Here is a 12,813-nt window from a genome sequence, read left to right as displayed (position 1 = left end):
CCAAGTAGCTGGGACTACAGGCGCCCGCCACAACGCCTGGCCATTTTTTGGTTGCAGCCATCATTGTTGTTTGGCGGGCCCGGGCTGGGGATTCGAACCCACCACCTTAGGTGTATGTGGCTGGCACCTTAGCCACTTGAGCCACAGGTGCTGAGCCAACATAGCCTTTATAGGAAGGGGAAAATGTCACTTATGGACATTACCTTAATAATTTGTTTTTCTTTTTCAAGATGGGGATCTTGGGTCTTGCTATATTGCCCAAGCTGGAGTGCTGTGACTATCCACAGGTGAAACCATATAAATAGATGGTAAAGACAGGGCCTTGATCTGTCATCCATGCTAGAGCACAATGGCATCCTTATAACCTCCAGCTCCTGGGCTCAAGTAATGCTCCCAGCTCAACCTCCCAAGAAGATTAGACTGACAGTGCCCACCACCATGCCTAAATAATTTTCTGTTTTTTGTAAAGACAGTGTCTCACTAAGTTGCCCTGTCTGGTCTCCAACTTCCGGGTTGAAGCAATCCTCCTGCCTCATCCTCCCAGAGGGCTAGATAACAGGTGTGAGCCACCATTCCAGGCTAATAGATGGTGATTTTTGATGGCACATTTTCTTCTTAGATTTTGAAGCTGAAACTTTTCTCTAGAATCTAAATTATTTGATGCCCTGCCCCAAAAGCTCATAACCCCAGGCATGGCCCTATCCAACCCCACCCAACCAGCACAGGCTAGACCCAGCCCCCAGGCAATACCATGGTGATGCCAAGACTCCAGACATCAGACTTGACATTGTAGCCTTTCTGGTTCAGCTCCGGATTGATTCTCTCAGGCTGCAAAAGGGATCAGAGTGGTGTGAACACCCACTCCAGGGTGAAGGGCCAGGTAAGGGGTCACCTGAGGCTTCACCTTCCCACCCCAAAACATCCTGCCTGCCACATGACAGAGGAAGACACTGAGGCAGGCAAGGGCTGAAGCAGACTTCATGCCCAATGAAGGCCTTATCCTTGTCTCATGGCTACCCTGGCAGCCTAAGGGCCCCATCTTCCTAACAACAAGGCTGGAGTGGGGCCTACACAGACCTTGAGTCTCCTCCATGGGGATTGTCCACAAAAGCGGGCAGGTTAACCAAAGGAGGTTTTGTGGGCAGCCAGCATAAGTCACCCTACTATGGCAGGAAACAGTTGGGAGAGGCTGTGCCTGCACAGCTGGCCCGCCTGGGTAGCTGGGCCTAGGCAGCATCCTTAGGCCATGTCCTCTCCAGAGCTTGGGGAGGATGCAGGGACCACTCACAGCCATGTAGGGCTTGCAGCCAGCATCCATCGTCTTAGCCACAGAGTCCACCAAATAGCCACTGATGCCGAAGTCACACATCTTCACATGGCCCTCCTTGTTGATGAGGACGTTGGAGGGCTTCACATCTGCCGAACGGGACATGTCTCTCAGCCTGTGCTGGTGCACCCCTAATGGAGGTGGCATCACACACCCCCTCTCCAAGCTACCACCCCTTCTCACACCCAGTGTGCAGGTCCCACCTAGGCCCCAAAGAGTGGACAAGAGAACTGATGTTTCAGAGGTGCTGTGCCAGCCAGCAGCCACCCAGCTGGGGGCATGGCAGGACACATCTGGCCCTGTCACCAAGGCGCAGTGCCTGGGTACCATCTCACTCCAGGCCCAAGGGCTAGCGAGGGTATAACTTGTCTAGGTCATGGAGGTCCCACAGGCAAGTGGCAGGGTCAGTTAAGCAGGGAGGTGGGATCCATGTGGAGGGACATAGAGCCTTCCCAAAAACTCGCAGTGGGAGGCAAGCCTCAGAGGGAACCCCCACAAGAGTACTTATACATCCCCCCCCACACACACACACAGCACCCTCATGCTCTTGACAGGGTCATGGATAAGGGTGGGAACATACAAAAAAGGGCCAGAAGGTTCCATGCCAACTGCCAACCATGGTGACCTGATGGGGCTGGGATGGGCATAGAGCAGTCAAGGGGGCCAGCCTAACTCATTTTTAGAAAAGCAGTAGGTCCAAAAAAGTGGACTAGTGCTCAGTAGGGAAAAGGAGCCACTACACCACGCATGGCCTGGAGGAGCCCAGAGACACATGCCAGGCAAGGGGCCAGATAAGACTGGCCCACCATGGGGACAGCAGACTATCAGCTGCCTCCAGGAGAGGGGGCAGGGACCCAAGAGAATGTTCTAGGCTAAGGCAGGGAAGGTATCCTGTGTCCTGGCAAGAAGCTAGTTACAGGGCCATGTACTTTATCAGGTGAGCGGGTGCACATATCACCACTTGCACCCCATACATCAAAACAGGACTGGCCAGTCCTTCCCAGGACAGACGGCAGCCCAGGCCCTGCTCCCAGCACTAGCAAACACAGGGGAGGTGGCTATGGGGACAGGTGGAAAGTGGCCTGGACCCTATGAGGATATCACAACCACTCTGCCCAAAAAGACCCTTCCGACTGGCTGGGCCCCACCCTGGGGGGTGGTGAGGGTGACAGGACACTGACCTCTGTGAATCACCGACAGCTTGCTATGCAGGTGCTCCAGTGCCCGCACGATCTGGTAAGGAGAGAGAGATAGGACTGTAGTTATTCCTGGCCATATCAACCATGACAGAACAGAAAGACCTCTGCTCCCGCCACACACTCCCAGCCCTTCTGCACTCCCACCTGCTATCTTGGTGCAGACATACTGGCCTCCTGCCTCTTCTCTGCCTCCTATACCAGCCGTTCCTGGGTAAAACCCAGCCTTCTGGCAGCTGCTCTGCCCCTTCTCCCTCCCCACTGCAGGGCAGCTGTCTACTTTCCTGGAGCCGCCCCTCAGGAAGACTTAACGGGGAGCCTAAGACATGTTATGTTTTAAAGTTTCCAGGCTGGGCATGGTGGCTCATGCCTGTAATCCTAATACTCTGGGAGGCCAAGGAGGGTAGACTGCCTGAGCTCAAGGGCTCAAGACCAGCCTGAGCCAGAGTGAGATTTTGTCTCTAAAAAATAGCCAGGAGTTGTGGCAGGCACCTGTAGTCCCAGCTACTTGGGAGGCTGAGACAAGAGAATTGCTTGAGCCCAAGAGTTCGAGGTTGCTGTGAGCTGTGACATCACAACACTCTACCAAGGGGCACAAAGTGAGGCTTTGTCTCAAAAAAAAAAAAAAAAAAAACAAAACAGTTTCCTTCCATCCTTCCATCCCATCACTGCTTACATTTCCCTTTTTCCTTTGGCTGCTGGGATGCTCAAGCCAGTGTTACAGTCCTTCTCTAGAATCAGTTAGAATCAAAAAGTAAACATTACATTATGGTTGCTAATCTTTCCCCCAATTTAGCTTATACTCTGTAAGCTGCCCCCTTTTAGTACAAGGCCATACTAAACACTAAGTCCCTTTTAAAAATGGCCTGGAACTAGGCGGCACCTATGGCTCAGTGAGTAGGGCACTGGCCCCATACACCAAGGGTGGCGGGTTCAAACCCAGCCCCAGACAAACTGCAACAACAACAACAAAAAAAAATAGCTGGGCATTGTGGCAGGTGCCTGTAGTCCCAGCTACTCGGGAGGCTGAGGTAGGAGAATCGCCTAAGCCCAGGAGTTGGAGGTTGCTGTAAGTAGTGTGATGCCACAGCACTCTACTGAGGGCGACAGTGAAACTCTATCCCTACACACACAAAAAAATGACCTGGAACTAGAGAAGTGCACTCCAAGGCCTGGAGATTTGGACCTGTTGAGGTGTGGGCTCGGGTCTCCTTGACAGGAAGGCTCTGGGCTGGGGGAGTGGGGGGGCTTCTGTACCAAACCAGGCTGTGCACCTGCTGCGTAGACAATGCCTCTGGCTCCACACTGGAACCACTTACAGACACAGCAATCTCGCCCAGAATGTCCTCTGGAATTGTCATGTTTTTATCCAGCACCTTCCGGTAGAATTTGTCCAGGGATGTGTCCATGAGCTCCATGCAGATCCACACGTCTCCCTGCAAGGACACCCAGAGTTCTGTCAGGCCTCCTCCACACAGCCACAGGGCCTCCTGGTGTGGCCCCAGCCCCAGCCGTGTGGCAGCCTCTTGCCCCTAACTCTGCAACTCCAAGGAGGAAACACTAACACGCAAGCCTGGCTGTGCTCCTGCACTGGGCCTCCAGGTACACGTTAGCCAGCACCACCTGCTCCCTCCTCCACAGCAAACACCTGGGATACTCCTGCTGGAGAGGCAGGATTAAGGGGCCCCTAGGACCCTGTAATGCAGAGGGTGCTCAATGAGCAAAGCCAGGGCAGGGGGTCCTGACCTCACCCAGCACAAGACTCAGATGCCCAAGGACCCTGAGGGGCAGGTCACCAGCATGAGTCCCTCACATCCAGCCTACCACCTGGCCACTCTGCTCAGCCCACACAGCCCTTCCCATTCCCAGCCCAGTTCAGCAGAAGGCAGTTCCATCCTTCTAGCTCTCAATTCCTGTCACACCCCAGATCCCACCCTCCTCAAAGGCCTAGAATCTGACACAAATCTCCCACTTCCACCACCACCTCTGCTCAGACCTCCCACCCCCTTGGGTAGCTGCCAGGGGACAGATGGTCACGTGGGCAGAATGGAGCATAGAGGTAGCTGAACACCAGGTCCCTAACTACATCACTTCACCTCATCACCTTTAGGAGGGGCATGCAACCGCCAGCTCCACTTCACAGACAGGCCCAGAGCAGGGCAGTAATAGCAAGGAGGCAGGGAGCTGCAGTCTGGCCGGCACGTGCTACCTGGAGCCCAGCTGTGCTGCCTTTGTCTCACTCCCTCACGTCCCCAGCACGTAGCACACAGGAGGAGGCTAAGTGACAGTAGGCTGCTGGCTGACAGATGGGTTTAAGGGAGCTCCCACACTACCAGCCCCACACAGCCCCTGTCAGGCCTCACCTCTCGGAAGAGGGCCCCGTAGAAGGTGACGGTGTAGAAGCAGTCAACTGTACGCATGTTGATGTCCAGGTCCATGAGCAGCCGCTTCTGCTCCTGTGAGTTCACGGTGGCCCGGATCCGCTGCAGGGAAGGGCTACAGTTCAGGAGCCATTACAGCACCCCTTGCTGTAACATGAGTGCCACGAGCTTAAGAGCCACAACCTGGCCTGCCCTAAAAAGCTTGGCCTCACCACCAGTCACAGAGACAGGGCCCCATGGCAGGAAGTTAACCTGCTCAGCCCTGTGCCTCCTCCAGGCAGCCCTCCCAGCTGCCTCCAGATCCTAGGTGCTCCCTGGCAAGACAAGGTGGGGCAGAGAAGGCCCTGCTTACCTTCACGGCCATGATGGTGCCACTTTGGGCATGCCGCACCTTCTCCACCACCCCATAGGCTCCCCGGCCCAGTTCCGAGATGGTCACCAGGTCATCAGCCTCCACCTCAAAGTTCTTGGAGAAAAGGAAAGGGGGACAGTCAGTGGCTGCCAAGCCAGAAGCCAGTCCTCAGCCCTAGTCCAGTGGAGACAGCTGAGACAGCAGAAAGAAAAGAGGACAAAGTTGGTCAGATCTGGCTTCAAATCTCATACCAGCTGCTCCCTGCTATGTGATCCTGTGCAAATTACTTAACCTCCCTGAGTCTCACACTGCCCTCAATAAAGCGGGACCAGCACCAGAACCTAAAGGCTGCTGTAAGGTGGGTATGAGACAGCGGGTGAAATGCCCCCAGCTGGTTAGAGAGTATCATCTATCTAGGTGCTGTTGACTGAGCACCTGCTCTGGGTTTCAGGAACTGGGGACAAAGCTAAAACAAAGCCAAGTTGTGCCCTCACAAGGGTTCCCTCTGCAGAGAGAGACACAGAAGAAATGAAATGACCAGGACAGCAGGTGGTGGAAATGAGGAAGGGACCTGTGCCTCGGAGGGAACAGCTTTGAGGCCAGGCCTTGGGAGTGAGAATCTATCCCCAGAGGACCTCGGGATGCCCCAAGCCAGGATTCCAGATGGCACAGGAGGTATGTGTGAAACACACAGCCCCAGGTGCTGGCCCTGAGGGTCTCCCCAGTGCACATTCAACACACTGTCCCACAGGGGCCATAGGTGCAGGGCCCACAGCCTATCAGGTCAGAAACCTCTAATCTGAGCTCACCATGGCCCCGTGAGGCATGCCCATTGGCCTGTCTAGACAAGAGGGTCCAAGAATAGGCAACCCAGGGCCACTTGGTCAGTGACACGAGGCTTGAGGCTCTTCTAGAGCTCTACCTTGTCTGCAGCCAGTCACCTCCCCATAAGAGCCCTTTGGGGTCACCTCATCACATCCCAGACAAAACAAGAGGTTCTGCTGGGGGACAGCAGGCACCTACTCTGTCTCCGATGGTGATGAAGGTCCGGGAATCCAGGTTCCGGGGGGGTCTGTGGAGGAACCAGACCTGTGAGCCTCAGAGAGAACCACACCCTTCCCCCACAGAACAAGTGGGCCTGCATGGTCACAGGTCCATCTTGGCCCAGAAGCAGGCCCATGTCACCAGATGCCAGGCATCTACTGTGAGTCAGGTAAGGCCCTACTGCTGGGTGGCCATGGGCAGAGCCTCCAAGACAGGGATGGGCAGGCACACAGCGGGCGGGAAATGCTTGCATGCCCCATGTGCCATCACTCAGCCTGGCTCCCAGAGGGTGCTACTCAGGACAGGACAAGGGGTAGAGTAGGCTAGCCCCACCTTCCTCTTGTTCCCTTGCTGCCTCCCCCATCCCCCATCATTCAGGAAACTTCTCCAGGCTGCGCTGGAGGAGAAACTGAGGCAGACTCACGTGGGGTTGGGCACAGGTGACTTGGACACACAAGATATTCGTAAGTCCTTCTTCCTCTTGGATTTTCCTAAAACGGAGAGAAGGCAAGGAGTCAGAACAATCCCTCAGTCAGTCCACGTCCTCTGGGTTCCTCCTAGGCTGGACAAAGCTGGACAAAGCCGGAAACAGATAAGACTCAGGCCCCCATCCTCAAGAGGCTCCCAGTCTCAGGCCTGAGGGTTGGTGTGTTCAGTGTCATGATGTGACCGTGGCCTCTGTGTCCAGCCCAGGCCAAAGCATCAGGAGGAGGAGGAGACCAGGGCTGAGAGTCCACTGTCCTCACAGGGAGCAGCCTCTGGCATAGGGAAACCTGAGGGACAACAAGGACCTGGAACCTGGTCTCAGATCTGCTCCCCAGACAGCGCTGCCCCGACAGCACTCCCCAGACAGCACTGCCCCTGGAAAGCCCAAGCCCCACCCACCCTTTGCTAGCTCTCACCCTCAAGCCACCTGACCCCTCTGCATGCCTGCAGGCCCACCCCAGTGCCAGTCTGGGGCAGGCATGACTAGGTCATTTCAGAGATGGGTCAGGGATGTGTCTGCTGGCTCCGGTCACACGGTGTCAGTGTTGGAAGCAGAGCCAGCTTCTAGGTGGCGAGGCTTCTGCTAGGCCCTGCCTTCCTTTTCCACATGCAAGTCCTGCTCCCTAAGTTTCTGCTGCAGGCTGGAATGTGCCTCCCCCAATTTCTATGTTGAAATTTAGCTCTGTGACCTCAGAATGCAATCTGATTTGGAGTTGGGGCTTTATAGGGTAATTAAAGTGAGGTCAGTTGGCGGGTTCTAATCCAGGGTGACTGGTGTCCTTATAAAAGAAGAAACTGGGATGCAGAGACTTGCAGAGGGAAGAGGAGGTGAAGAGACACAGGGAGAAGATTCCTCCTTCATGCCAAGGGGAGGCCTGGAGTAGACCCTTCCATCTAGCCCTCAGGAGGAGCCCAGGCTGCTGGGGCCCAGTCTGTGGTACTGTGCTGCAGGTCTCTGCCCCCACCTGCTACACTGAGCCTGGTAGGGTGCCTGAGACAGTTAAGTTCCATCCATCCCAGCTTTGTGGCCCATCCCTTCTCTGAGCCTCCATGTCCCCCTTTGTTAGTATGCAGCCCAGATACTCACCTTGAATGGCTGGATGCTTGCAGCAATGTGGGCAGAGGGCTCTGATTGGGTCTTGGGGTCATCATGCACAGCCTGGCCCAGGGTCTCCCCCACACAGGCCCTAGGCACAGCTCCCACAGGCTGGCAGGGGCCACTGTATCCATGCCGACAAGCCCTGCCCCCAGCCTCAGCTCCCCCATCTGCACAACAGGGGAATTGATCCCAAAAGTAAGGCATGAAGCCTGGGGTCCAGGACAGGGTGGGCAAATTCCTTCCTTCCACAGCCCTGCCTGCTCCAGAGGGCCCTACTGCCCCACTACTCCAGATCAGAAAACTGAGGCCCAAAGACAAACAGTGGGAGCCAAGGCCCACAAAGAGTAGGAAGCAGGGCTAGGACATGAACCCAGGTCTGCTGCTCCCATGGCCCAGGGGCTTTCTGGGAGGTGTAGGATGGACAGCACCCCAATCTGTGAAGGGAGGGCACTGGGCAGCTGCTCACTATGGTCAAGCTGCAGGTAACAGCAGCACACTCATGGCCTTGTCATGCTCTCAAAGCCACTGCACCCAGTCTTGCTCAGGGTCAGTTTGCTCAGCCTTCACCACAGCCCCTGAAGGCAAAGCTGTTCCCCATGGTACAGATACGGAAACTGAGGCACCCCACACCCACTGCCATGCATGACACTGTCAGCATCCCCTTGACAGCTCCACCACCCAGGGTACTAGCCTCTGCCATCATCCACACTGAGAGCTCATTTCCTTTAAGCCAGGCTGTGACAGGAGGGGGGTACCTGGGAGCCCCACCTCTTAGGGAAGGAGAGAGTAGGTCCACAGCCCCACTGTAGGACAGAGAAGGCAGAGCCAAAACCTGAGGCTGGATCCTTGGAGCCTGTCTCACTCAACCCTGCAAGCTGGGCACATCTCAGTACTTCCCTGGGCCTCAGTTTCCCCATCTGTGAAGTGTTCCCCACAGTTGCCTGCCTAGCCAACAGGGTGAGAAGGGGCCTGGCGAGGGCCTATGTGTGCTGTGGCATGTACCACCACATGCACCTACTTCACTCATAGTACGGGGACTGCCTGTACTCTTGAGGAGTCTTTTTGTAACCAGACTCTATAATATTTGTAAAATATTATAAAATATTTTATGTTACAAATTGAAATGGTATAAAGTGCGGGGGTCTTGCCCTCAGCCTCTGCAGGGCAGCCTCTTCCTACTGACCCCCTCACCTTTCTCTAGCTCCAGCCTGCCACCTAGCTCATGTCCTAGGATGTGGGGACATGGGATGCATCCCTCCATCATCACCAGGCCTCAGTTTCCCCATTTGCCAAGAGTACTTCTGTGCCTGTGCTGGGCATCAAGGGCCACCTTCCTATGGCCCTGTGGAAGCAGGTGGTCCACATCCACCTGCTGGTTGGGGACACCAGGTCTGTGTCAGGAGGGACACAGGCTCTGTGGAGCAGCTACACCAGCTGTCAGAGGAAGTAGGTGAGGAGACCGCCCAGAAACAGGCCTCAGGCTGCCAGTGCTATCACTGTTTGCCACAGATGTCAGGGTTTGGCCCAGATGGCCAAGCAGCCCAGGGCTGCCCAGGTGCAGCCTGCCCATTGCCACAACAAACAGAGGCTCCTGGCCACCACAGGAAACCCACAATAAGCCTCTTTGCACCAGGCCTACTCCAGCCTCATGATAGCCCCTAGGCAAGGAGTGAAGAAACTGAGGCTGACAGGAATATCCAGCTACTGACTAGGAAAGGTGCCCTGGACAGGGACACAGCTCCCAGTAGGCATGGTAGCCCTGCGCTCATCTCCCTCACTCCCCTCACCGCTCATTGAGTGAGCCTCCTCCCCACTCCAGGGCCCCTGCACATGCCGTCCCCTCTGCCCAGAATACTCTTCCCAGTTGGGACCATCTCTACCTTTTCTGTCCAGAGGCCCCTATGACTGGCTCTCCCTGCAGCCCATGGCCCATCAAAGGACTGAGGAGCTGCAATTGCCAACTCAGAGAGGTGAGCAGCAGGACACCAGCTGCCTGGGATCCAACAGACCCTGCCATTTCCTGCTTGCAGCAACGTGGGCAGCGGGTGCTCATCCTGGTGCTTGTCCTCAGGCAGTGACCTAAGACCTAGCCTCTTGCCATCTGGCCTCAAGTGTGAAATGGGGATAACAGCTCATCCCCGCCCCCAGGGTTATCAGCGCCATACGCCATACCTCAGCGGTGCCTGACACCCAGACTAGACCAGGATTAGACAGGCTGCCTGGAGCGTGAAGCTCCAGAGATAAGGCCAAGTTCCTGTCCCAGATGTCCCTGGCTGTGGCTCCGCCTGGGAAGGATTTTCAGGGAAGTATCTGCTGCATCAGGCAGGCTGGGGGACAGATGACTCACAGAGGTCAGGCAGTGAACGTCTGGAGGGGTGAATGTGAAAGCAGGTGGATCTGGCTTGGCTGTCCAAACACCAACACAGACACCCTGAGAGCAGGGCCAACTAGCTGGGGCGTGGGGACATTCATGTGCTGCCCTCTCAGGGCTGCCCATGAGGGGTGGGAAATGATGCCATGGCCCACCAGTTCTGCACTCACAAAGGGAGCCCCACACTGCACTTCCCCTCAGCAGCATCACGTGGCCTCTAAGGACAAAGTAAGGCCTGCTCCTAGTTCCTATCCCACTCCAGCTGCTTCTCCAGGAAAAGGCCTGCCCTCTCAGGGGAGGAACTGTGCACTAGCATGAGTGCACTCCATGGGGCAAGTACCCACCATGGAGTGAGCTCCCACTCAGATTTCCGGGGCCATGGGAGGGGAGGGCCCCTGAGTGACCCTCAGGCCTTCCAGAATCTCAGGAGAGTGAGGCTCTCCTCAAGCCTGGCTGTGAGGTTAGCCATACCCCCCAAGCCCCCAGCTATACGGGCAGGCCCACGCAGCTGCCAGTGCTCAGCAGGTGCTAGTTCCATCTTCAGCTTATCATCAGCACTATTATTACTAGTGCACAGTCTTACAGAGCAGGGGTCCATGGGAGAGGAACCTTGAGGGGAGGGGATAGGGGTTCCTGGTGATTGATACATAGTATGTAGCTCAGATTCAGGCTCAGCACTACCCAGGCTCACTGCTTCTCACCCTCAGCAGCAGCCCTACCTTCAGTGGCACTGAGGCTGGAAAAGTCACACAGGATCACACTCAGCACCTGTGGCTCAAGTGGCTAAGGCGCCAGCCACATACACCTAAGGTGGCCGGGTTTGAATCCAGCCCGGGCCCGCCAAACAACAATGATGGCTACAACCGAAAAAAAAAAAAAGCCAGGCGTTGTGGCGGGCGCCTGTGGTTCCAGCAACCTGGGAGGCGAAGGCAGGAGACTCGCTTGAGCCCAGGAGTTGGAGGTTGCTGTGAGCTATGCCATGGCACTCTACCCAGAGGGACAGCTTGAGGCTCTGTCTCAAAAAAAAAAAAAGAAAGAAAGAAAGAAAAAGAAAAGTCATACAGGATCAAGACAGCACTGGACTGGACCTGGCAGTCCCTGAAAGCTTGGCCAACAAGAGTTTGTACCACTTGGGGTCTGCCCCAGGCCACCCAGGATACAGTGGCCTGTGCTAGCAGCAGAAGGCTATGGGTTCACCAGAGCCCAGGTCAAGTTACAGACACAAAAGGACAAGGGGGCAGGGGACTGTCCCCAGCCCCATGCCCACAGCTGTACTAGGCCTGGCTCCTGTGTGTGCTTAAGACAAGGTGACCAGACGTCCCGCTTTTGGCAGGACAGTCCCAATTTTTAAAATTTGTCCTGTGTCCCGTGGCATTTTGAAAAAGTCCCGATTTTTGGAAAGAATGCACGACAAGCTAGGGAACAGTGGGAGACCATGAAGGGAATATATGGTTTTTGGCTGCCCTGTGGCTATTTCACCAGCATATGAGTTTTATATTATTTTTGTTAATTTTATAATGTTAAACTTTAATAATAACAAATAGATTTCATTTCTTTGCCTGGCAAAACTTCTGAAATAATTTTCAGTTCCATTATTAATATTTTGGAAAAAAAAATTTAAACATAAAATGATTGCATATTGTGCAGACAACACAAATGCAAATTTTGGAGGAAAAAGTGAGAAGAGGTACAAATAATATTTTTTATAAATTAAACAAAAACCTTTATCAAAACATTATTGGTGTTGGTTGTGCAGCGCACATAATACATAATGCCATCAAATAGCTGCTGATTTGTTGCCCGTAGATGTGGAAAATACTGCTATTAAAATATATTCTTATTTCTATATATACACTGTACGCGTTGAAATGCTTAAAGAATCTTGTGAAACTGCGGAAGTATTTTCCAAGTCAGAAAATACTTGGATACAGTAAAGCGTGCTGGTTAGTTCTTTTGACAGCTGGCAAAAGAATTTTGAAAATACACAATCCTGGCTCGGCGCCTGTGGCTCAAGTGGCTAAGGTGCCAGCCACGTACACCCAAGGTGGTGGGTTCAAATCCAGCCCGGGCCTGCCAAACAACGACAGCTGCAACCAAAAAATAGCCAGGCGTTGTGGCAGGCATCTGTGGTCCCAGCTACTTGGGAAGCAGAGGCAGAAGACTCGCTTGAGCCCAGGAGTTGGAGGTTGCTGTGAGCTGAGATGCCACGGCCCTCTACCAAGGGAGACAGCTTGAAGCTCCTGTCTCAAAAAAAAAAAAAAGAAAATATACGATCCTTTGAAATCCTACTTTCTATCACAGGATAAATGTCCTAGAATTTTAGAAGAGTTTTTTGAAAAAGAATCTTCAAAAATTTGGCTAGAGTTTGTATACAATCAAGCAACTCTTTTTCAAAATGCTATAAAACTTATTGAAAATAACAAAATTCTGGCAATCGAAGTAGCAAATGAAGTTAATAATTTAAAATTTCAGTGTCAAGAGCGGTTAGAAAATAATTTTCTGGCTCGGCGCCTATAGCTCAACCGGCTAAGGCGCCAGCCACGTACACCTAAGGTGG

The 12,813-nt window shown here is 54.1% G+C and overlaps 1 protein-coding gene across 2 annotated transcripts in view; it reads right to left on the bottom strand.

Annotated features, from left to right (window-relative positions):
- MAP2K3 (mitogen-activated protein kinase kinase 3) overlaps positions 1-12,813 on the bottom strand; it is a 29,317-nt gene that overhangs the window by 8,875 nt on the left and 7,629 nt on the right. For both annotated transcript variants that reach the window (XM_003800726.3, XM_023507432.1), the window contains 8 exons: positions 6,725-6,791; positions 6,280-6,328; positions 5,257-5,370; positions 4,887-5,006; positions 3,843-3,959; positions 2,509-2,560; positions 1,289-1,416; positions 751-828 (listed from right to left, as the gene is read on the bottom strand). In XM_003800726.3, the coding sequence (XP_003800774.1) occupies positions 751-828; positions 1,289-1,416; positions 2,509-2,560; positions 3,843-3,959; positions 4,887-5,006; positions 5,257-5,370; positions 6,280-6,328; positions 6,725-6,791 (725 nt within the window). The remainder of the gene's footprint in view (positions 1-750; positions 829-1,288; positions 1,417-2,508; positions 2,561-3,842; positions 3,960-4,886; positions 5,007-5,256; positions 5,371-6,279; positions 6,329-6,724; positions 6,792-12,813) is intronic.

Source organism: Otolemur garnettii, unplaced genomic scaffold, assembly GCF_000181295.1.
Source record: "Otolemur garnettii isolate 467f Iridium unplaced genomic scaffold, OtoGar3 scaffold00182, whole genome shotgun sequence".
NCBI lineage: Eukaryota > Metazoa > Chordata > Mammalia > Primates > Galagidae > Otolemur > Otolemur garnettii.
This window is presented reverse-complemented; position numbering and strand designations above follow the sequence as displayed.